The 22,427-nt window shown below is 40.1% G+C and overlaps 1 protein-coding gene across 1 annotated transcript in view; it reads left to right on the top strand.

Annotated features, from left to right (window-relative positions):
• GTPBP1 (GTP-binding protein 1) overlaps positions 1-22,427 on the top strand; it is a 463,031-nt gene that overhangs the window by 280,947 nt on the left and 159,657 nt on the right. The window contains exon 8 of the mRNA XM_080276296.1: positions 18,538-18,682. Within this exon, the coding sequence (XP_080132422.1) occupies positions 18,538-18,682 (145 nt within the window). The remainder of the gene's footprint in view (positions 1-18,537; positions 18,683-22,427) is intronic.

Here is a 22,427-nt window from a genome sequence, read left to right as displayed (position 1 = left end):
AAAAAAAAAAATGGATTTTTTTTTTCACCTGTAAATTGAACCTGGCACACAGTTTTTTATGTTTTTTGGCCATTTTTGGGTTCCGAAGGCCCGGGCCCAAAATGCCTGGTTAGTGGGGTGTCCGGATAGTGGGCAGAATACTGTATTTAATATTCAAGGAATCCTGAAGTCAAGGTATATTACCTGATATTTGGAGAAAGCAAACATTAAACCTACTGTAAGTCTACTAATACCAAGTCACATCACTTCCATCTAAAATGGGTCCAAGCTAGCGCAGGGGGCAGAGCATCGGAGTGACGTCAGCTAGCACGAAACCCAAGTTCAGTTGACGCCTGACCGTGGTGGTGAGTGGATGTATTCTACAATCTACAGATCATGACACATTTTCAGTCGGAAGTGAGGGAAGGGACTGAAATGTGTGAGGGAAGGTATGGGAGTGTGAGGGAAGGCATGGGGGTGTGAGGGAACGTACTGCTATGTTATACGGTTAAACGAGTCCGCACTTCTTCCCCTTCTTCGTTTTCCCTTATTATAAATGTTTAATTTGAGTCTACCCTTTTATACATTTTCTGTTACTTAAGCCGACTGACGTCACACACAAGCCACGCCTCCCTGCGCCCTGAGGGAAAGTGAACTGACTTGGTATTAGTAGACTTAGCATCAAACATTGTTCCCCAATTCAAGAAAGGGAATAGACAAATATCCAGTCAAGTACCGACCAGTATCACTGACCAGCGTTGTAAGTGAGATACTAGAAAAGCTGATAAGAAATGTTTGGGTGAACCATCTAGAAGAACACAGGATGATAACAGAAAGGCAGTTCAGTATTAGAAAGGGAAAATCATGTGTTCTAATCTATTAAGCTACAAAGATACTAGAAAAGCTGATAAGAAATGTTTGGGTGAACCGTCTAGAAGAGCAACAGAAAGGCAGTTCAGTATTAGAAAGAGAAAATCATGTGTTCTAATCTGTTAAGCTACAATGATGGAGTTACAGAAACATTATAGAAAAAGATAAGGATGGGTGGACAGTATCTATTTAGATTTCAAGAAACCTTTGACAGAGTACCGCACCAAATACTTTTATGGAAACTGTACCATCAAGGAGGAATCCAAGGCAACTTGTACTGTTGGATGCAGGATTTTCTCATAAAAAGAGAAATGAGAACAGTACTAAGGGAAAATAATTCATCATGGAGGGAAGTGACTAGTGGAGTTCCACATGGCTCAGTGCTGGCACCAATTATGTGTTTAGTATATATAAATGACATAGACAGTAACATTGGAAGTGGAAGCTATCTAAATATGTTTGCAGATGATGCAAAAATACAAAGGAAAATTACTAAGACAGATTCTTGCAGAGAGCTACAAGAAGAATTAAATAAACTTCATGAATGGAGGAATAAATGGCAGATGGAATTTAATGTGGACAAATGTCATGTAATTAAGTTTTGTAACCATCCATCCATCCATCATCCAATCTTACGTTGCCCCATGAGGAGCGTAGAAGCCCGGGGCTAGGCAGTTGGTCCTGACATTTAAGTTTTGTAAAAGTGAAAAAAGACCAGATTGGGATTATAAGTTAAGAAGGTCAACCCTACACATATCAGAAAGCAAAAAGGACCTAGGAGTGATTATCAATAGCAGACTATCTCTGGCTGACCACATTGGTGAGAAGATACGGAACATGTGTACTATCCGTCTATCTGTCTGTTGCCAGATGCCTTAATCCCATTAGGGGTGGCCACAAACAAATCGCCTCCGTGTTGCCCTGTCCAATGCCATTTCACTGCCCTGCTCCCAGCTACACCTCCCTCTCTCACATACCTCTTCACTCCATCCCTCCATCTCATCCTTGGCCTTGCCCTTCCTCTCCCCCCCTCCATCTCACTCACATACACTGTCCTTGTCAGTCAGTCTCTCTCCATCCTCTCCACATGGCCAAACCACCTCAGTGTGTTTCTCCTAACGCTTCCTATCACTTCCACACCACAACGATCCTTCACTTCCTCATTTGTCAGTCTGTCGTTCCATGTGACTCTACATGCTGCTCACAAATAACTCATTTCCACTGCTTTCACTCTTGACTTCTGTCCCTCCAACAAGGTCCAAGCCTCACTTCCATACATTAGAGTTGGTATCACAATACTGTCATACTGTAACTTTTTCACTTCCATGCTCACTTCCTAGTGTCTTATCACTGCTTTCAAGGAACCAGCAACCTTTCTTCTTTGTTTTACTCTTTCAAGCACTTCACCCTCTAAACTTTCATCCTTACTCATCACACTACCCAAGTATTTAAATGCACTCATATTTCCATTTCCTCCTCATCCAACCTCACTGCACACACACTGACTCCACTTCTCTTGAAGACCATAACTTTACTCTTCCCTGCATTCACCTTTAGATTCCATTTCTTACACACTCTCCTAAACTCATCCACCAGGCCTTGCAGCTCCCCTTTGTCTTCAGTTAACAACACATTATCATCTGCAGACAACAGCACAGGGAGTTTCCAAACACTGCTCTCTCTCACTAGGGCCACTCCAACATGTATACATTGCCTGCAAATATGAGAATAGCATTCACATATATAAATGAAGACATGCTGAGAAAGATAATAACATCATTCATCAGACCAACCCTGGAGTTTGCATCAGTGGTCTGGAATCCTCATCTCAAAAAAATACATAGATAAGATTGAAAAAGCACAAAGGACCATGACAAGATGGCTACCAAGCTTAAAAGATCTAAGCTATGAAGAAAGACAAGAAAAATTAAATCGACCAACACTACAGGAGAGAAGGAAAAGAGGAGACATGATTATGCTATATAAAGGAATCTCAGGGAAAGAGATAATAGACATAAATGAGTATATAACCTGTGGGGAATCGGCAAGAGGACATTGCAAAAAACTACATGAAATGAGATGAAAAAGACGTATGGAAATTCGGTTTCCCAAGTAGGGCAGTTGATCAGTGGAATGCACTACCAAGTGAAATAGTGTGTGCCAAAACTATTCATAACTTTAATGATATGCATAAGAAAATTGGGTTAATACACGGGACAATACGAGCTTGATTCATTCCTGTAAAGATACTATTAGGTAAAAACAATTAGGTAAGAACACACACACACACACACACACACACAGGGTTCGGTGCTGGCACCAATCATGTTTTTAGTGTATATAAATGATATAAACAGTAACACTGGAAATGAGAGCTATCTGAATATGTTTGCAGATGATGCAAAAATACAAAGGAGAATTACTAGCACAGACTCTTGTAGGGAGCTACAAGAAGAATTAAACAAACTTCATGAATGGAGTAGTACATGGCAAATGGAATTCAATGTGGACAAGTGTCATGTAATCAAGTTTGGTAAAAGTGGAAAAAGACCTGATTGGGATTATAAGTTAGGAAATAAAACCCTATACACATCAGAAAGAGAGAAAGACCTAGGTGTGATTATCAATAACAGACTATCTCCGGCTGACCACATCAGCGAGAAGGTACGGAACATGTATACACTGCTTGCAAATGTGAGAATAGCATTCACATACATAAATGAAGACATGCTAAGAAGGATAATAACATAATTCATTAGACCAACCCTGGAATATGCATCAGTAGTCTGGAGTCCTCATCTCAAAAAGCATATAGACAAGATTGAAAAAGTTCAAAGGGCCGCTACAAGATGGATACCAAGCTTAAGGGGACCTAAGCTACGAAGAAACTCTAATTAAACTGAATCTACCAACACTACAGGAGAGAAGGAAAAGAGGTGACATGATAATGCTATATAAGTGCGTATCAGGAAAGGAGAAAATAGACATAAATGATTACTTAACATATGGAGCAGCATCAGCAAGAGGACACTGCAAAAAACTGCATAAGAAGAGAGGTGATAAAGACGTAAGGAAATTCAGTTTCCCAAACAGAGCAATTGATCAATGGAATGCACTACCGAATGAAATAGTGTGTGCCAAAACAATTCACAAATTTAAGGATATGTACGATAAATATGGTTTAAGACACTGGACAGTACGAGCTTGACTCATTCCTGTAAAGATACAATTAGGTAAGAACAGTTAGGTAAGAACAGAAACAAGAGAGATACAGAAGAAGTGGGATATCTTTCTAGACCTGTATAATTCGGGAGTGGAAAAATTTGTACCAAGAGTAAGAGGGAAAGAAAACAGGAAAAAGGAGTGGTTTAATAGAAGGTGTATGATAGCAAAAAAAGAGAGAGATAAGGCATGGAAGAATTGGAGAAAGAGAGGTAACAACAGAACAAAGGAAGAATATAAAAGAACAAGAAATGAATACACAAGAATACGTAGAGAAGAAGAAAGGAATTTTGAAAAAGGTATAATAGACAAATGCAAGGATGAACCCAAACTGTTTTATAGATTTGTTAATGGCAAACTGAAACAAAAGGAAGGAATCACCAAACTGAAAGTAGAATGAGAGGTCTTTAAGGATGCGGCAATGCAAGCAGAAATAATGAACAAACGTTTCCAGTCAGTTTTCACTAAAGAAAAGGAGCTTGTGGAAGGGGAGGGAGTGATTAGAAATGATCCGGTGATAAAAGATATAAAAGTGGAGGTACAGGAAGTGTATAAATTACTGGAAACTCAAAATGTAAGGAAAGCCCCAGGACCTGATGGAATTTCTAATTGGGTACTGAAGGAATGCGGAGAACAACTGGCGGATAAAATTCACAGTTTAATCGTATGCTCACTGGAAGAGGGGAAAGTGCCACAAGAATGGAAGAGGGCAAATGTGGTACCAATTTACAAGGGAGGAAACAGGGAAGAACCCCTGAATTATAGACCAGTGTCTCTAACCAGCATGGTCGCAAAATTGTGTGAGAGAATCCTGAAAGACAGATGGATAAAATATCTGGAAGAGATGAATATTTTGGCTGAATGTCAGTTTGGATTCAGAAGTGGAAGGTCATGTGTTTCTAATTTGTTGAGCTTTTACTCAAGAGCAATTGACGTGGTTCAGGAGAGAGATGGTTGGGTGGATTGTGTGTACTTAGACTTAGAGAAGGCCTTTGACAAGGTACCTCATAAAAGACTAATGTGGAAACTAGAATATATAGGAGGACTGAAGGGGAAACTTCTGGAATGGATGAGAGACTTTTTGAGGGACAGACAAATGAGGACTGTAATAAAGGATAGGATGTCTGGATGGAGGGAAGTAACAAGTGGAGTCCCTCAAGGCTTGGTGTTGGCGCCAGTAATGTTCCTGATTTACGTAAATTATTTGGTAGATGGAGTGAACAGTTATGCAAGTCTGTTTGCCGATAATGTAAAGATCTTGAGGAAGGTAGAGGTTGAGGAGGATTGTAAAATACTGCAAGAGGATTTGGATAGGATACACAATTGGAGCCGGACATGGGAAATGAAATTTAATGTAAAGAAATGTAAAATATTGGAAATGGGTAAAAGTACCAGGAGGCCATCACTGAATTATTTGTTGGGTAATGAATTAATCACAAAAAGGAGAGAAGAGAAAGATTTGGGAGTGCTGGTCCAACATAGTTTGTCACCAGAAAAGCACATTAACAAGATAGTTGGAGAGACTTATAAACTCTTGACTAACATAAGAGTAGCATTTCATTATATGGATGAGGAGATGATGAAAAAATTGATAGTGGCAATGATCTGCCCCAGGTTAGAATATGCAGCAGTAGTGTGGTCCCCACACAAAAAGAAAGATATAAACAAGATTGAAAGAATACAAAGAACAGCAACCAAGATGGTCCCTAGTCTGACAGACCTGTCATACAGAGAGGCTGGAAAAACTGAATTTGCCTTCGTTAGAGGAAAGGAGAAAGAGGGGAGACATGATTGCAGTGTTCAGGACCATGGTGGTAGTAGATAAAATTGACAAAGAAGATCTGTTTATATGGGATAAGAGAGCAACAAGAGGACACGGAATGAAATTGAAAAAGTCAAGCTGCTTGAAGGATATCAAGAAATATAGCTTTCCTTACAGAAGTATAGACTTATGGAATAGCCTGGACAAAGAGATTGTCCTGTCTAAAAACTTAAACGAGTTTAAAGCCAAATTTGACTTATTGAGAAACAGCGATGGAAACCCACGAGCATAGTACATTCCGTGTATATCACAATTAGGTATATTAGGTAAATACTTGAATATTTGGAACGACATAGACAAAGAGGTGGTGCATGAGAAAAACATTCATGTGTGTAAAGGTAGACTTAATAAATGTGGATATGGAGACAGGACAACACGAGCATTGCTCAATTCCTGTATACTACAAATAGGTAAATACACACACACACACACACACACACAAATGGATATTATTGACGAACTGATATACAATTGCCCCCTAGGAAAAAGTGACCACATTATCATCGAGTGTGTAATAAAAGATGAAGGAGATGTTGCAAGGAGAGAATCATATAGAAATGGGCAGTACAGTTATGGTAAAGCTGATTTCGACAAGCTGAGAAAATACTTCACAGAAACTGACTGGAGAAATTTCAACAGGGCAAGAGGTACTCAAGAAAAGTGGGATGAGTTTTTACAGATGTACAAGGATGGAGTTGAGAGATATGTACCAAAGATGAAGATCAAGGAGAGAAACAAGGAGTGGTTTAGCAAGAGATACGAAGAAGCAAGAATGAAGAGGAAAAAGACTTGGAGGGGATGAAGAAGAATGGGAGGAAACAATCTGTGGGAGAAATATAAACTGGAAAGGAATGAATATGTAAGGATTCGAAGAGAAGAAAAAAGAAGTTATGAGAGGAGTGTAGTAGACAAATGCAAGGATGAACCAAAGCTCTTCTACAGATATGTAAACGGAAAATTAAAAGGAAAGGAAGGGATATACAGATTGAAAGTAGATGGAGTCATTTACGAGGATCCCTGCACTCAGGCTTAAATGATGAACAAATGTTTTCAAACTGTTTTTACAAGAGAGAGTGAGTTTAGTGAGAATAATGATAGACCTAAGGAATTAGTGCTGGATAAAGTACAAGTAGATATACAAGAAATGATGAAATTAATGGAAAAACAAGACTTTAGGAAAACACTGGAACCAGATGGAGTGTCTAACTGGATAATAAAAGAGTGTAGAAAGTAACTAACAGGAAGAATACATGACATCATTATGAGCTCACTAACAAAGAGTGAAATCCCCCGGGATTGGAAAAGAGCAATTGTGGTTCCCATATCCAAGGGAGGGAACAAGGCCGGTATCACTAACCAATGTTGTTCAAAAATTTGTGAGATCATAGAGAAAGACTGATAGATCAAATACCTGGAAGGAACTAATACAACAATAGATTGTCAATTTGGCTTCAGAAAAGGAAGGTCATGTACTACAAGCCTACTAAGTTTTCACTCAAGTGTGATAGATGGTACACAAGAGAGGGACGGATAGATTGATTACGTCTTTCTGGACCCAAAGAAACCGTTTGACAAGGTACCACTCAGGAGATTGTTGTGGAAACTTGAACACATAGGAGGTCTAAAAGGAGCTTTACTTAAGTGGCTAAAAGCTTTTTTTTCGGAGATAGGGAGATGACCACAGTCGTAAAGGACCGGTGGTGTACCTCAAGGGTCAGTTTTGGCATCAGTCAAATTCCTGGTTTATGTAAATGATATGATGGAAGGAATAGATAGTTTTATAAGCTTGTTTGCAGGTGACGCTAAGCTATTAACCCCTAACGTCCGCAATTCGCTCAGCGCCCACGCTCCCTCGAACTGCAAAAAAGGGGTGTTTTTTCAAGTATTGTAAATGTCAAAATTTCTATCTATCTATCTATAGCCCGACGCCCTAATCCCGCAAAGGGTGGCCGCAGACAAAACGCCTCCAAGTCACTCTGTCACCCACCATTTGACTCCCCTCCCCCCAACTCACCCCCCCCCTCCCTCATATACCTCTCAACTCCATCCCTCCACCTCATCCTCGGTCTACCCCTCCCTCTCCCTCCCTCCACCTCACCTACATACACCCTCTTAGTCAGTCTTTCATTCTCCATCCTCTCCACATGTCCAAACCACCTCAGTGTATTTCTCCTAATCTTTTCAACCACATCCACATCTACCCCACAACGTTCCTTCACTTCTTCATTCGTCAACCTGTCCCTCCATGTCACTCCACATGCTCCTCTCAAGTAACTCATTTCCACTGCCCTCACTCTTGACTTGTTCCCCTCTTGCAAGGTCCACGCCTCACTTCCATACGTCAGGGTAGGGATCACAATACCATCATGCAGTGACTTCTTAACTTCCATACTCACCTCCCTATTTCTCATCACTGCTTTCAGTGTGCCAACAACCTTCCTTCCCTGCTGTACCCTTTCACGTACTTCATCCCCCAAAGTTCCATCCTTACTCATCACACTACCCAAGTACTTGAATGCACTCACATTCTCCATATCCTCACCATCCAACCTCACTTCACACTCTGTGACTTCATTCCTCTCAAACACCATAACTTTACTTTTGTTTACATTAACTTTCAGCTTCCTCCTCCTACACACTGTCCCAAATTCATTCACCAAACCTTGCAACTCCCATTCATCTTCACTCAACAATACTGTATCATCAGCAAACAGCAACACCGGAAGCTTCCAAATCTCACCCTCATTCATTAGGGCCACCCCCACATCCACTGCCCTACCTTGTACCTCCTTTACGACCCCATCCATATATATATTAAACAGCCATGGAGACATTACACACCCCTGTTTCAGTCCCACATTGAGATCAAAGAACTCACTCAGCTCACCATCCACTCGCACCGTAGCCCTAGCTCCCTCGTACATACTCTTCACAGCACTCAACAATTTCCCCTCCACTCCATATATTCTTAATACCTTCCACATACCTTTCCTATCTATTCTGTCATAAGCTTTCTCCAAGTCCATGAAGGCAGCGTACACTTTCCTTCCCTTCTCTAGATAGTTCTCCACTAAACATCTTAGAACAAATATCTGATCTACACACCCTTTTCCCTTCCTAAATCCCCCTTGTTCTTCTCCAACTAGCTCCTCTGTCATATGCCTAACCCTATCAATGAGTATTCTACCATATATTTTACCAGTCACACTAAGAAGACAAATACCCCTATGGTTACCACATACTTCTCTCTCCCCTTTTCCTTTGTACAGAGGAACAATTATACCTGATTTCCAGTCCTCTGGAACCCTTCCCTCTTCCCAAGCCAATCTACACAACTTCCATATCCACTCCACAACAATCTCACCCCCATACCTAAGCATTTCACCACACACTCCATCAATTCCTGGGGCCTTTCCCAGCTTAATCTTCTTCATCGCTTCCACTACTTCCGACCTACTGATCTCTTCCTCCCTCCTCTCATCTCTTCTTCTCCCAGCCATTCCCCAACCACTTATACTCACACTGCTCTCACTCTCTACATTCAACAAATCCTCAAAGTGCTCCTTCCATCTCCTCAATTTCTCTCTTTTCTCCACCAACAATCTATTATTCCTATCTTTCACTCCCCTACTATTTCCCCTTTCACACTGCCTTACTTTCTTTACCTCCTTCCAAAACAATTTCTTACTCTCCCTCCATTTCACACTCAGATTCCTCCCAAACTCTTCATCCACTTTCTTCTTACTCTCCTTCACCAGTCTCTTAACCTCCCTTCTCCTGCTCACATATACCTCTCTCTTCTCTCTCTCATCTTCTCCCCTACCTCTACTCACCAACCATTTACCATATGCCTTCTTCTTTTGTTCCACAGCTCATTTCACCTCATCATTCCACCATGCTGTCCCTTGCACACCCTTGCATCTCCTCCTCACTCCACAAACCGCCTCACACGCTGCGCTTATCTCTTCCGTGAATATCTTACATACGTCTTCCACCCCTTCCATCTGCTCTAGCTCATACCTTCCCAATCTTTCTTCCACTATGCTCTTATACTCTGTCCTCTTCTCACTATCTTGCAATTTCTCCACTCTTCTCACAGGAGCTGCTTCCTCCTGTCTTCCCCTTCGCCTCCTCAACCACTTTCTTTGCAGCTCTACCTTGGCCATCACTAAGTGATGGTCCGAGACTCCATTCCCCCACCCTCTCCACACCCTTGCATCCAACACTTGTCTTCTCATTCGCTCATCCACACACACGTAGTCTATCATTGCCTTTCGTTCAACAAGTTCACCATCCATCCTCCTCATTACTCTCCATGTATACCGGTGGATCATCTTATGACGAAAGTAGGTGTTGGCTATTGCCAACCCCTTACCAGCACAGATGTCCACCAAAGCACTACCATTCCCATCTACTTCCGCTGGCACACCCCACTGACCAACCACTCCATCCACTCGTACATTCCCGACTTTGCCATTCATGTCTCCAATCAACAGCACTCTCTCGCTCCTCTCAAACTTGTCCATACATGCTTCTACTCTCGCCCAAAACTCATCTTTCACTCTTGCCACTCGATCCTCAGTTGGAGCATACACACATACAATCGCCCATGCTTGTATACCTACTTTCATCCTCACCCATACAATCCTTGCACCCACTGTTCCATACTCTCTTATATTCTCCTTCCACTTCTTGCTTATCATCAGACATACTCCCTCTCTTGCCCTCTCATTCTCACTGACTCCCGCACATATACCTACACCGTATTCCCATTCTCTCATCCTTTCACCTTTCCATTTAGTTTCAGTCAATCCACATATATCCACTTTTGCATCCTCAAGCACCTGGACAATCTCTCTCTCTTTCACTTCATCATTCACTCCTCTCACATTCCACGTTCCTACTCTCAGAATGTCCTTTGTCCGTTCCTTAGTCGTCAACGTATGGTCCGTCCGGGTCCGAGGCGCTTTATTTGCTTTTTTAGTTAGTTCTTTTTACGGGGTGGGGCACTAACCCACCACCAACCCTTTTAGTCGCCTCGTACGACAAGCAGGGATACTGGGGGAGTATTCTTGAAACCCCCCTACCCCCAGGGGGGTGGTGTCAAAATTTACATCATACATTTCAAGAGCAAGAATTTACATGCCCGAAGATGTAAGTCTCATCCAGATTGACCGAGTAGTTCTCGCATAGCAGCGCTGCAAAGAAAATTATAGTTACCCTTCCCAGTATGGTGAGAGGTGGTACGTTGCAGAAAATGGCCTCATTATGGTGACTTACCTGTCAAAACTCACAATATTCAAGGTGAATAATGTTCATAGACATGAATGAACATTGCCTAACTAAACCTGAACGAAATCTGTCATATCCTAAAAAATAAAAATTCCTGGAAAAAAAAAAAAAAAATCATGCAAAAGATAGAAATGATACATTCATCAGTGAACTGAATACTACAAACATGATAATATAATAAAATATCATGAGATATCTGTAACCTATAGGTATATCATGGCTTTGTATGTGCAAAAATGTTTCACTTACTGTAGGAAAACAAATACTTACAATGCCAAAGGTGTAAAAAGTAGTGGCATAGAGACGTAATCCACAGAAGAAATACGTTAATGCATGGTAAATTTCCAGTAATATGCATTACATTGGGCGAATAACATACACACATATTACTATACATACACTAGGTATTGCTACAATAAAGCAAAGTCTTATTTTAGGTTTATAAAGTGCAGTAAAGTTGGGAAATGAATCCTCATTTGATGCATCATGTGAGAGTGTAGGGGAGTAACGCAGAGGAGGAAAGGAGGAAGGTGGAGGGAGGGTGGGGAATTTCCAGAGGGAGGGAGAGCAGAGCATGGAAATATATACCTTTATCTGCACATTGGAATAGGAAGGAGAAGTGGTGAGGGATACGTCTCATCAACCAAGCCAGGGGGATAAGGTGAGTGGAAAGTGGGGGGGCGGGGGGCAGGAGGGGAGTCACTGTTACAGCCTAACCTCTCCTCTATGCTGTAGTGGTAGTAGGAAGAGTGGGATACGTCACATAAGGCATTGACTGGGGATAGGCAGAGGGAGAGACAGGGCAGTGGGGGGTCCTTACCCCCCACTCTGTTGGTGGACTAGAGCCCTCCTCCCTCCCTCCCTCCCTCTCATCTCGTATCTGGGATGGTCTTGGAGTAGGTTACATCAAGAAAGAAGCTGGAAAATTTAAATGCAGGTTTTTATTGCAATTGTTCTACTGGGCTGGCCAGGGTGTCAAAGTAACGCAAACCCCCACAGGGCCGTTTAGGACTGTAGGGATAAAGGAAAGTGAAAAAAGAGGAAGACTGTAAACAGCTGCAAATGGACCTTGATAAGATATCTGACTGGATTCAAAGGTGGGAAATGCAGTTTAATGCAAAGAAATGTAAAGCAATGGAATTTGGAAAGAGCACAAAGAGACAAACAGGAAAATATAAAATGGGGAACGAATGGATTAGTAAAACTAAAGAAGAGAAAGATTAAGGGGTACTGTTTTCAGACAACCTTTCCCCGGAAAATCATGTAATCATATCATCAGAGATACAGATAACCTTTTGAGAAACATAAAAGTTGTGTTTACTTATCTGGATGAAGAGATAATGAAAATGTTGACTGTACCAGTAATTCACCCAAGGCTGGAATATGCAGCAGTGATAGGGTCACCACATGAGAAGGATATAAGAAGAATTGAAAGAATACAAAGAGCACCAACAAAGATGGTACCTGGCTTGAGAGAATGACCATATGAGGAAAGACTGTTGAGACTAAATCTTTCAACCCTAGAGAAAAGAAGGTTAAGGGGAAATCTGATTAATGTGTACAGAGTATCCAAGGGAATGGAGAAGCTTGATAGGGAGGACCTGTTTTTGTGGGACGAAAGAGAAACGTGGGGTCACGAAAAAAAGTTGAAAAGGACCACATGCAAGAAAGACCAAGAAATACAGCTTCCCCTACAGAACTGTTGAAGCACGGAATAACCTGGATAAAGAGGTGATAAATGCCAACGATATTCATCATCACCATCATCATCCCCATCCGGTACAGGCGATTTCAAATATTATATTAATTATCTGCTCCGTAAATTTTATCCCGTTTTTATAACATGGAACTGTAAGTAGCTGATCCCTGAGTGGCTTCAGTAACGGCTGAAAAACACAATGTACAGTAGCTGTAATTTCAGGCAGTACTGTATAATGTTGCAATTGTTCTTCCTGTTTTTCTCGACCAGTATTATGATACTGTTTCCTTGTACAATGTACTCGTCTTGGATTAAACAAAATACCAGTGACAGAAACCATTCTAACATGGGTTATCGAATTTCCACATGGGACAGACATCTTTTATAATGATTCAGCAGTCTCGCTAGCATGCCTCTCTCCAGTATGATTGCCTTGCTAGGTAGTGAGTGGATGGCAAGTGAAGTGATCATGATTGCCATTCAGTAGTTAGCAGGCAGTTCACCAATGATCATGCTAACTTCTGACTGGGTGAATGTTAGGTGCTGAACTTCTAAACCGCTAAAATGCTGTAATTTCAGGCAGTATTGTTTAATGTCGAAACAGTTTTGCCCATCTTTCACTAACAGTAATATAAGACTGTTTCCTTCTATGATATTCTTTTCTCAAATGAAACAAAATACAGTATCAGTAAGAGAAGCCAGCCTAACAGGGGTTACTGAATTTCCATTTGAGACAGATGTCTGTTATAATGACTCAGCAGTCATGCTAGCCAACATTTCCAATATGATTCTCTTACTAGTTAGTGAGTGGATGGCAAGTAAAGTGATGATGATTGCCTTTCAGTAGTTAGCAGGCAGTTCACCAGTGATCATGCTAATTTCCGACTGGGTGAATGCTAAGCACTAAATTGTTAAACCGCAAAAACGCTGTAATTTCAGGCAGTATTATTTAATGTTGCATTTGTTTTTCCCATTTTTTACTAACAGTAATATAAGACTGTTACCTTCTATGATATTCTTGTTTTGAATTAAACAAAATATCAGTAAGAGAAGCCAGCCAAACAAGGATTACTGAATTTCCATGTGGGACAGATCTCTGTTACAGTGACTTAGCAGTCGTGCTAGCCAACATCTCCAATATGATTCCCGTACTAGTTACTGAGTGGATGGCAAGCAAAGTGATCATGACTGCATTTCAGAAGGTTAGCAGGGAGTTAACAGTGATCATAGCCTGCTAGAGTTGTGTGAATCCTAGATGCTAAATTGCTATACAGTACTGCTAAATCCCTAGGCCAGGGTTCTTCAAACTTTTTCAGTCGTGACCCAGTTTTTACTATGACATCATTCTCGCGACCCATACAGAAAGATCTTGTACAAATGACCAGAATTATCAATGTCAAAGAATACAAGGCCAAAAACTGAAGCACAATAATTATGATAAAAAGGCATTCTAACCAGAATTATAACCATGTAATGTTAGTAATTGTATATATATATATATATATATATATACATAAAATGTGTGTGTGTGTGTGTGTATGCTTTCAATAAAGTGTGGCAAGCATAGAATAATTTCCACTTAATTTGCACTTAGTCTTACCTATTCAGTGACTTGGGTGGGCTTGCTTGTTGGCTGTTATCCTGGACCAGTTTGGTTTGCAGGAAGATAGGGCCACACGCATATCAGTGGTGGCATCAAGGCGATTTCTTTCCTTGGACTTCAACTTCGTTAAGACTGAGAAACCAGCCTCACACATGTACTTGGTTGTAAAAGGTAGCAAGAGAGTGACACTTTCTTTACTTAAATTGGGATAGTCCTTGGATAGGCTTAACCAGAAAGATGACAATGTTTATGTCTTGTGCCTCATTCTTGATGAATTATCACTAGTTAGGCGGACTAACTCTTCTTCCTTACTGGGTGTAAAGTTTAATTCAACAACTGAATCTGGGGTTTCAAATAGAAATGGATCTTTTACCCAGTGTTTTTCTTTCAGATGAGTCATTTTTTCTTCTGGAAAATACCGTTCAAAGCTGGCTGACAGAGACTGAAGGTGTATGTCTATATCCTTTTTTATTTTCTGCAAACATTCTTCATTGACATGGTTTTCCTCAATGTGTTGCAAAAGTGTGGGGAACATATAGTAAACAGGCTGGTCTGCTTTAACTCTTGCTTGTCAAGTCTTTAGTGATTTCTTAAATGTTTGTACTTCCTCCGTGTTTGAATATATCATTCTCCTTTCCTTGTAGTTTTAGATTAAGTTCATTGAGCTTTGAGAAAATGTCTGCTAAATATGATAGCTGTGCAAGCCACTCATTCCTGACAAATAGTTCTGCCATTGGAGATTTCTTTTCTAGAAGGAATATATTTATCTCCATCCTTAGTTCATATATCCTGGTTAAAACTCTTCCTCGGGAAAGCCACCTGACTTCAGTATGGTACAACAAGTGTGACTGGTCAACTCCCATTTCACAGCAAAGTTGTTCAAACAAACGGCTATTCAATGAACTTCCTTTGATAAGATTGACAAGTTTTACGGCTTCATTTAGAACATTTTTCAAGCTGGCAGGGATTCCTTTTGCAGCCAAAGCTTCACGATGAATGAAACAATGATTCCAAGTTACATTATTACCTGCAGCCTCTGATATTTTGCTCACAACACCACGATTTTTTCCTGTCATATTTGCTGCTCCATCTGTGGTGACGCCCTTGCAGTTTGCCCAGTTCAGTTTATATTTTCCAGTTACACAGTCATTCAACACTCTGAAGACCTCTGACCCTGTTGTGTGTGTAGGTAAGGTCAAGCAGCACAATATATCCTCCAAGAAGTCATCTTCCCATGGATATCTCACATAAACCAGGAGTGTTGCACAATTAGCTATGTCGGTACTTTCATCCAGCTGGATAGCATACCCTTCACCTTCAGCAGCCTGGTGGCGTGAAACCAACTGAAATTCCAAATCTTCTGCAATATCACTAATCCTCCGAGATACTGTTGTGTCACTGACAGGGACACATTTAACTTTCTCTGCCGATTTCTCATCAAGCACTGTAGTCACTATATCTAATGTGGCTGGAAGGATAAGTTTTTCACCAAAAGTATATGGCACTTTCTCTTTTGCTATTCGATAAGCAACTAGATAAGAAGTCAGTTGCACTTTATCATTGTGAGTGGTTGATTTACTAAGGATTTTCACTGATAAATTCAATTGTTCCTTTTTTCTTTGAAAAAATTCTACTGATTTTCCTACTAGTTCAACATGTTTCGATTCAAGGTGCCTCTTTAATTTTGAAGGCTTCAAACTTTCATTTGCAAGAACTTCATTGCAAATAACACACTGTGGCCTGGGTTCTTGTTTATCTTTATCATACTTAATAAATCCATACTTCAAGAATTCTTCACTATATTGCCTTAGCCATGATTTCTTCTTCTTGGCAAGAGGCTCAGAAGAGGGCACAGGCGATGATGCCTCACCCATACGAGACATACCAGGCTTCTCTGCCACTGACTTTGTCTGTTTGTCTTTCTCACTTGAACAAGAAGGCTTTGGTGCCTGAGTAGCAATGGCACCCTTTCTAATAACAAATCGATCCATTTGATTTGAGTGTGGGTGTATGAACTGTTATATAACTAAAGTAGACTTCTGCACACTCTTAAAACTCAAATGTAACTAAACCCGTTTTCGTTTCAAAGCTGGAAGTACTCGTCGCAGCTTACGCGTTCGATTCACATTTGCCACCCCCACCACCACTGCCTCACCCACCTCTCTCTCTCTCTCTCTCTCTCTCTCTCTCTCTCTCTCAAGAAGGCTAATATTAATTTTGTGCTATGATTTTGTTTTATTGATAATTAAATATATGAATATTCGAGTATAAAACTGTGTTAGGTGGGTACATGTATGAACTTCATATTTATTTTATTGTCACGAACATTATTATTTTATTTTATTCATGTATTTATTTTTGTCAGCCTGCGACCCAGTTTGGAGGACTTGGCGACCCAGTAATGGGTCGGGACCCGTAGTTTGAAGAACCCTGCCCTAGGCCATCACATGGCCAGTTGTAAACAAACCTTGTGTGTTCTGTTCTTGAACTTGGGTGTTTCGAATGATAAAATCTGAGTGTATATACAATAGTGAATGTAATTTTTTACAATAAATCAAAGGTCTTTATACTCTAGAAAATACTTGTGACTGCCAAGCAGTGAGATCATCATCTGTATAAGAGATTCTTCTAAATGGAGCAAAGTGAATCTGTCTAGTGTAGCCTCCAGGACACGTGGGGATATTTGAAGGTAATTTTGAGACAAAAAAGCACGTCTTATACCCCGCGAAATACAATAGCTATTTCTAAATTGTGGAATTCTCAAATTGCGGCATGTGTTCAGTACCGTAAGGCTGAGATATAGGAGATTCCACTGTATATGCAGTAAATCTTTACTTTATTTAGACTATAGTGAGAAGAGTGTCTGTAAGTATTATGACTAAATAAAGAATATAATAACTAATGGTTGTGGGCATTTTGTGCTTATTTTGACAGTGTGTGTACAGTATATATGTACGTAAACCCACATGGCCACCACACTTATGAACCACCATTACACACAATAGCTCAGTCTCAACTTTTTTTCGGTCTTCATTTTTTTTTTTTTTTTCACACCCACTTATTCTTATAAACCTTCTGTGATTTTGAGTAAGACTATTAATTTGCAAAATAGTATCAAGGTAGCAACATTCTTTCCCACAAGATCAGGCAAAACAGTGAACAAAATCTTTTGTTGAAGTAATTTTAATGATTCTTCCGTCCATAGTAGATATCCCAACAGTGAATATCGATATTAGTTTGGTATTGGAAAATTGCAAATATCGGCGACATCAGTTTGGCGAATCGTATTGGTAACGGCATTAGTAGAATTGTTAGGATATACACACCATATATACGGTATTGCCATCCTCCTTTCTGGGTGTTTCAGAATGTCAGAATGCATTACTGTGTCTTCCAATGCTACCTCCCTAACTCCAGGCCAAAAAATGAAGATTGTTTTCAAAACATTTTAGATCACTTTGTTTCTCCTTGTGAGTATCTGTCGTCATTATTCTGTCAAATATGTGTGGTAGGGAGGGGGGGGGGAGCAGCAAGCAACTCCACCTCCCAGCACTTGAGTTAAAACAGCCTTGTATATCCTCTGGCAGAAAAGAATGGAGATTGTGTTAGTGTTCCCTGGTTCCCTAGTACAGTGTCAACACAAAATGGAACTTATAAAGTCAACTGTGTCCACACTGCATTGCAGCCCCCTATACCACAGCACATTTACTCACCTATGTAGTACACTATCACAGCACAGACCATACTCCAACATAAATCTCAACAGATGTCTTGGCATGACAGGTTAAAATGCCAGTATCCTGCAATCCTCTTGGTTCACATTCAGATGAGCTTGGGGTTGCAAAAACAGCAACACCAACAAGGCAGTCTGAGAACATTGTCTGAACTTTTCCCTCTACCCTGTGGATATGGGAAACTGGAGTTAGACTGATGATGATGGTTAATTATCCTCTTGTTTGTTTAATTCATATTTATTTTTTCATGTCATAGGTTGTTTTATGTTTCAGATGTCCATGTATCCAAAGCATTAGTGTTGGTTTCTTCCCTTAGATTATGTCCGATCTTCCAAGTGTCCAACGTGTCTGGGGAGAACCTGGAGCTGCTTACGATGTTCCTGAACCTACTTTCATCCCGTACACCCCAGAACGACAACGACCCAGCCCAGTTTCAGATTGACGATACGTACCAAGTTCCAGTCAGTTTTTTTTTTTTTTTTTTTCTGAGTCTGAATTTGTTAGTCTGCTTCTTGATATATTAACCCCTTTGGCACCAATCAGTCCATTGAATGTAAACAAAGAGTTCACTTGAGTACTGGGTGGATCTTGCCCATACAGGAAGGTAATGGCAGCAATTTGCAGTAGACCCTTGTTATAACACACCTCAGTATAACAGATTTTGGATTTAGTGAACACCTCAGAGCCTGTTGAACTTTCATCGGCTATAACGAACAACAGTCGTTAAATAGGGAACAGTACTTATGTTTCCTACTCTGTATATTCCAGCTTGTCCAGAAATTGCCCTCTCCCCATCATGATTGTTGGCTTGTAATACCAGTACACCAGTCTTGTATGAGACAGCCATAGCATGTATTCAGTATGGATGGTGGGTGTTAGCGCCGAAGTTGTGACATGTGGAGATGTAGGAGGACCACTGGGCCCCAAGGAGGAGTACTGGGACTTGGGAATAGGCCCTGAAGCCTTTGCCCAGAGTTGGACGTTAATATATGCTGTATATATATATATATATATATATATATATATATATATATATATATAAACACTCCTTATCTACAGTGTGAACAGGCCTGATTGAGGAGAACTTTGAATTTAAAAACCTGCTTAATAGTTTATCGAAAACACTGATGGGGTACTTATTATTGGCAAAATAGGTTCTTAAGAAACAAATTTCGGAGTGGAAAGTAAGCCAAGAGGAGCAACAATTGTACGCTCTGTTGAACAACGTTGTAATACTGTTGATCTTAAAAACCGTACGGGATGTAACTGAGGAAGTTTGTGCCTAGGCCAGTGAAAGTAGGTTTCCGGTAAACACTCGTGGATAAATGAGAGGGATGATTGTTAACTAGAATGTCCAGGAATGGAAGGCGTTTATCTTTTTCAACTTCATGAGTGAATTTTATGTTAGGATGTTGGGAGTTTATGTAATCCATAAACTTATGAATATCAGCAGGGTTTTTATACATAACGAAAGTATCGTCCATGTACCTTCGGTAAAAGATGGGTTTAAAATCAATGGGACAGTTATTAAGCCAAGTTTGTTCATGGTGGCAAAGAAAAGCATTAGCATATGAAGGACCCAGTGGTGACCTCATCGCCACTCCATCTTTTTGAGTAACAAGTTTTCCATTAAATGTAAACAAGGAGTGGTGGGTTGCTATCTCCAACAGGTTGTAAAATGATTTTCTGTCCAAGCCAACTGAAGTAAGAGTAGAAATACTGGTGTTATCTGTGATGAGCCGAGTGGTTTCATGCAAGGGAACATTCGTGAAAAGGGATTCTACATCAAAGCTACCCAGGGTGACAGGGTGATCAAATCTCAGAGAAGTGACTTCCTTGACAACCTCTGCAGAATTTTGAACCGTATATTTAGTACCAACGTTGTGATGTACAGCATCTTTATTATCACAACGTTGGTACTACTTTTCCTGACAAGACTAAGCTTCCCAAGAGGAAGATCTATTGCGGATATTTTATTAACAAGATATGGCCAACCCACACTGCGATGCTATAGGAGCACTGAGAAGACAGCATTCAAGGTCAAGAAGGTGGAAAGGGACCTCATTTTTTTAAGGACATGTAGGGATTATGGCCAAGTGCCTAATTTCATTAGATTTAAATTACATGATTCAAGGTTTTATGCCACATCAACATATAGATCTTGGCTCTTTCACCTTTTGGATGTTGAAATAAGGAAGCAGAAGAACAAACTGCTTAAACTTAATAGAGAAATTGATGCATTGAAATATAAGCTAAAAAACCTTGTTTCATATTTTGATTTCAAATGTCTCAGTGTAATCATTGAATGTTTTGTGAAGAAAAATATCAATAAGATTGTAGCTGCATATTCACATAAGCTTAGGGGGTTAGGAATTGACATCAATAGTTCAGTTGATATAGATAAAGTCATTTTTAACCTCTCTTCAAGGTGTTTGACTAAGGAAGAGAAGGATGTTTTGTCGTTAGGCTTGGATTTTGCTCTCCGTCCTGTTCGTTTAAACTATGTTAAGTTCTTTTTACCTTTTGAGAGATTATGTTCAGTTTTAAAGAAATGCAGCCTTTACAAACAAGACTGGACTTACGTGTGGCATAATGTATCTGCTTTAGCTAAAAATTCTTTTAGACACCACTCTGCACATCTCAAAGAACAAAAAGAGGACTATGGATATCGTAAGATTTTGAAATCACTCAAAAATGATGACGGCATAATTATTACTTGTCCTGACAAAGGAAAGGGCGTAGTTATCATGAACAAGGATGATTATGTATTAAAGCTTAATCATATTCTTAGTGACACCTCTAAATTTAAGGTCGTCAGTTCTGATATTCCATCTGCCATCCTAAAACATGAAGACAAACTAAATAGATTACTGCGAAGTATTAAAGATAAAGTAGGTGATAGTATGACTAATAGTCTGCATGCTTCGGGCTCAGTTCCTGGTTATCTCTGTGGTCTCCCCAAAGTTCATAAACCTAACACGCCTGTAAGACCCATCATTTCATCTATTGGTACCTTCAGTTATAACACAGCAAAATTTTTGGTTCCCCTGATCAGTTCCCTATGTACAAATAAATATACGGTTCAAAATTCTGCAGAGTTTGTCAGGGAAGTCACTTCTCTGAGATTTGATCACCCTGTCACCCTGGGTAGCTTTGATGTAGAATCCCTTTTCACGAATGTTCCCTTGCATGAAACCACTCGGCTCATCACAGATAACACCAGTATTTCTACTCTTACTTCAGTTGGCTTGGACTGAAAATCATTTTACAACCTGTTGGAGATAGCAACCCACCACTCCTTGTTTACATTTAATGGAAAACTTTTTACTCAAAAAGATGGAGTGGCGATGGGGTCACCACTGGGTCCTTCATATGCTAATGCTTTTCTTTGCCACCATGAACAAACTTGGCTTAATAATTGTCCCATTGATTTTAAACCCATCTTTTACCGAAGGTACATGGACGATACTTTCGTTATGTATAAAAACCCTGCTGATATTCATAAGTTTATGGATTATATAAACTCCCAGCATCCTAACATAAAATTCACTCATGAAGTTGAAAAAGATAAACGCCTTCCATTCCTGGACATTCTAGTTAACAATCATCCCTCTCATTTATCCACGAGTGTTTACCGGAAACCTACTTTCACTGGCCTAGGCACAAACTTCCTCAGTTACATCCCGTACGGTTTTTAAGATCAACAGTATTACAACGTTGTTCAACAGAGCGTACAATTGTTGCTCCTCTTGGCTTACTTTCCACTCCGAAATTTGTTTCTTAAGAACCTATTTTGCCAATAATATATATATATATAGTACAGTAATACTGTACTGTCCTAGTAATGAAGAAGTGGTATGACAAGGATGTGAAATATGCTGCCAAAGGGCAAAATTGTGGGCCAAATAAGTGTAAAATGGGTATAGTTTTCATTTTTAGTACAGTACTAGAATATGGAATATGATGTTTTACTCATTTATTTTCAAACATGTGCTTGAATTCCCACCTGAGAAGGTTGATCTTTGGATTTAATGAACTTTTGGCTTTAACAAACCTGGCCTCCCCCAGATTAGTCCAGTACAGCAAGAGTCTCCTGTAAATACAGTAGACCCTCGCTGTGACAAACCATGATAGACAGATTTTAGATTTAACAAACCTTCTAGGACTCTCTCCATTATCTTCATTATCTGGTTCAAAAATTCTATG

Source organism: Coenobita brevimanus, chromosome 64, assembly GCF_032717465.1.
Source record: "Coenobita brevimanus isolate Jiangsu-jjx chromosome 64, ASM3271746v2, whole genome shotgun sequence".
NCBI classification, from domain to species: domain Eukaryota; kingdom Metazoa; phylum Arthropoda; class Malacostraca; order Decapoda; family Coenobitidae; genus Coenobita; species Coenobita brevimanus.
Note: the sequence above shows the minus strand (reverse complement) of the source record. Positions and strands in the feature narration are given on the sequence as shown.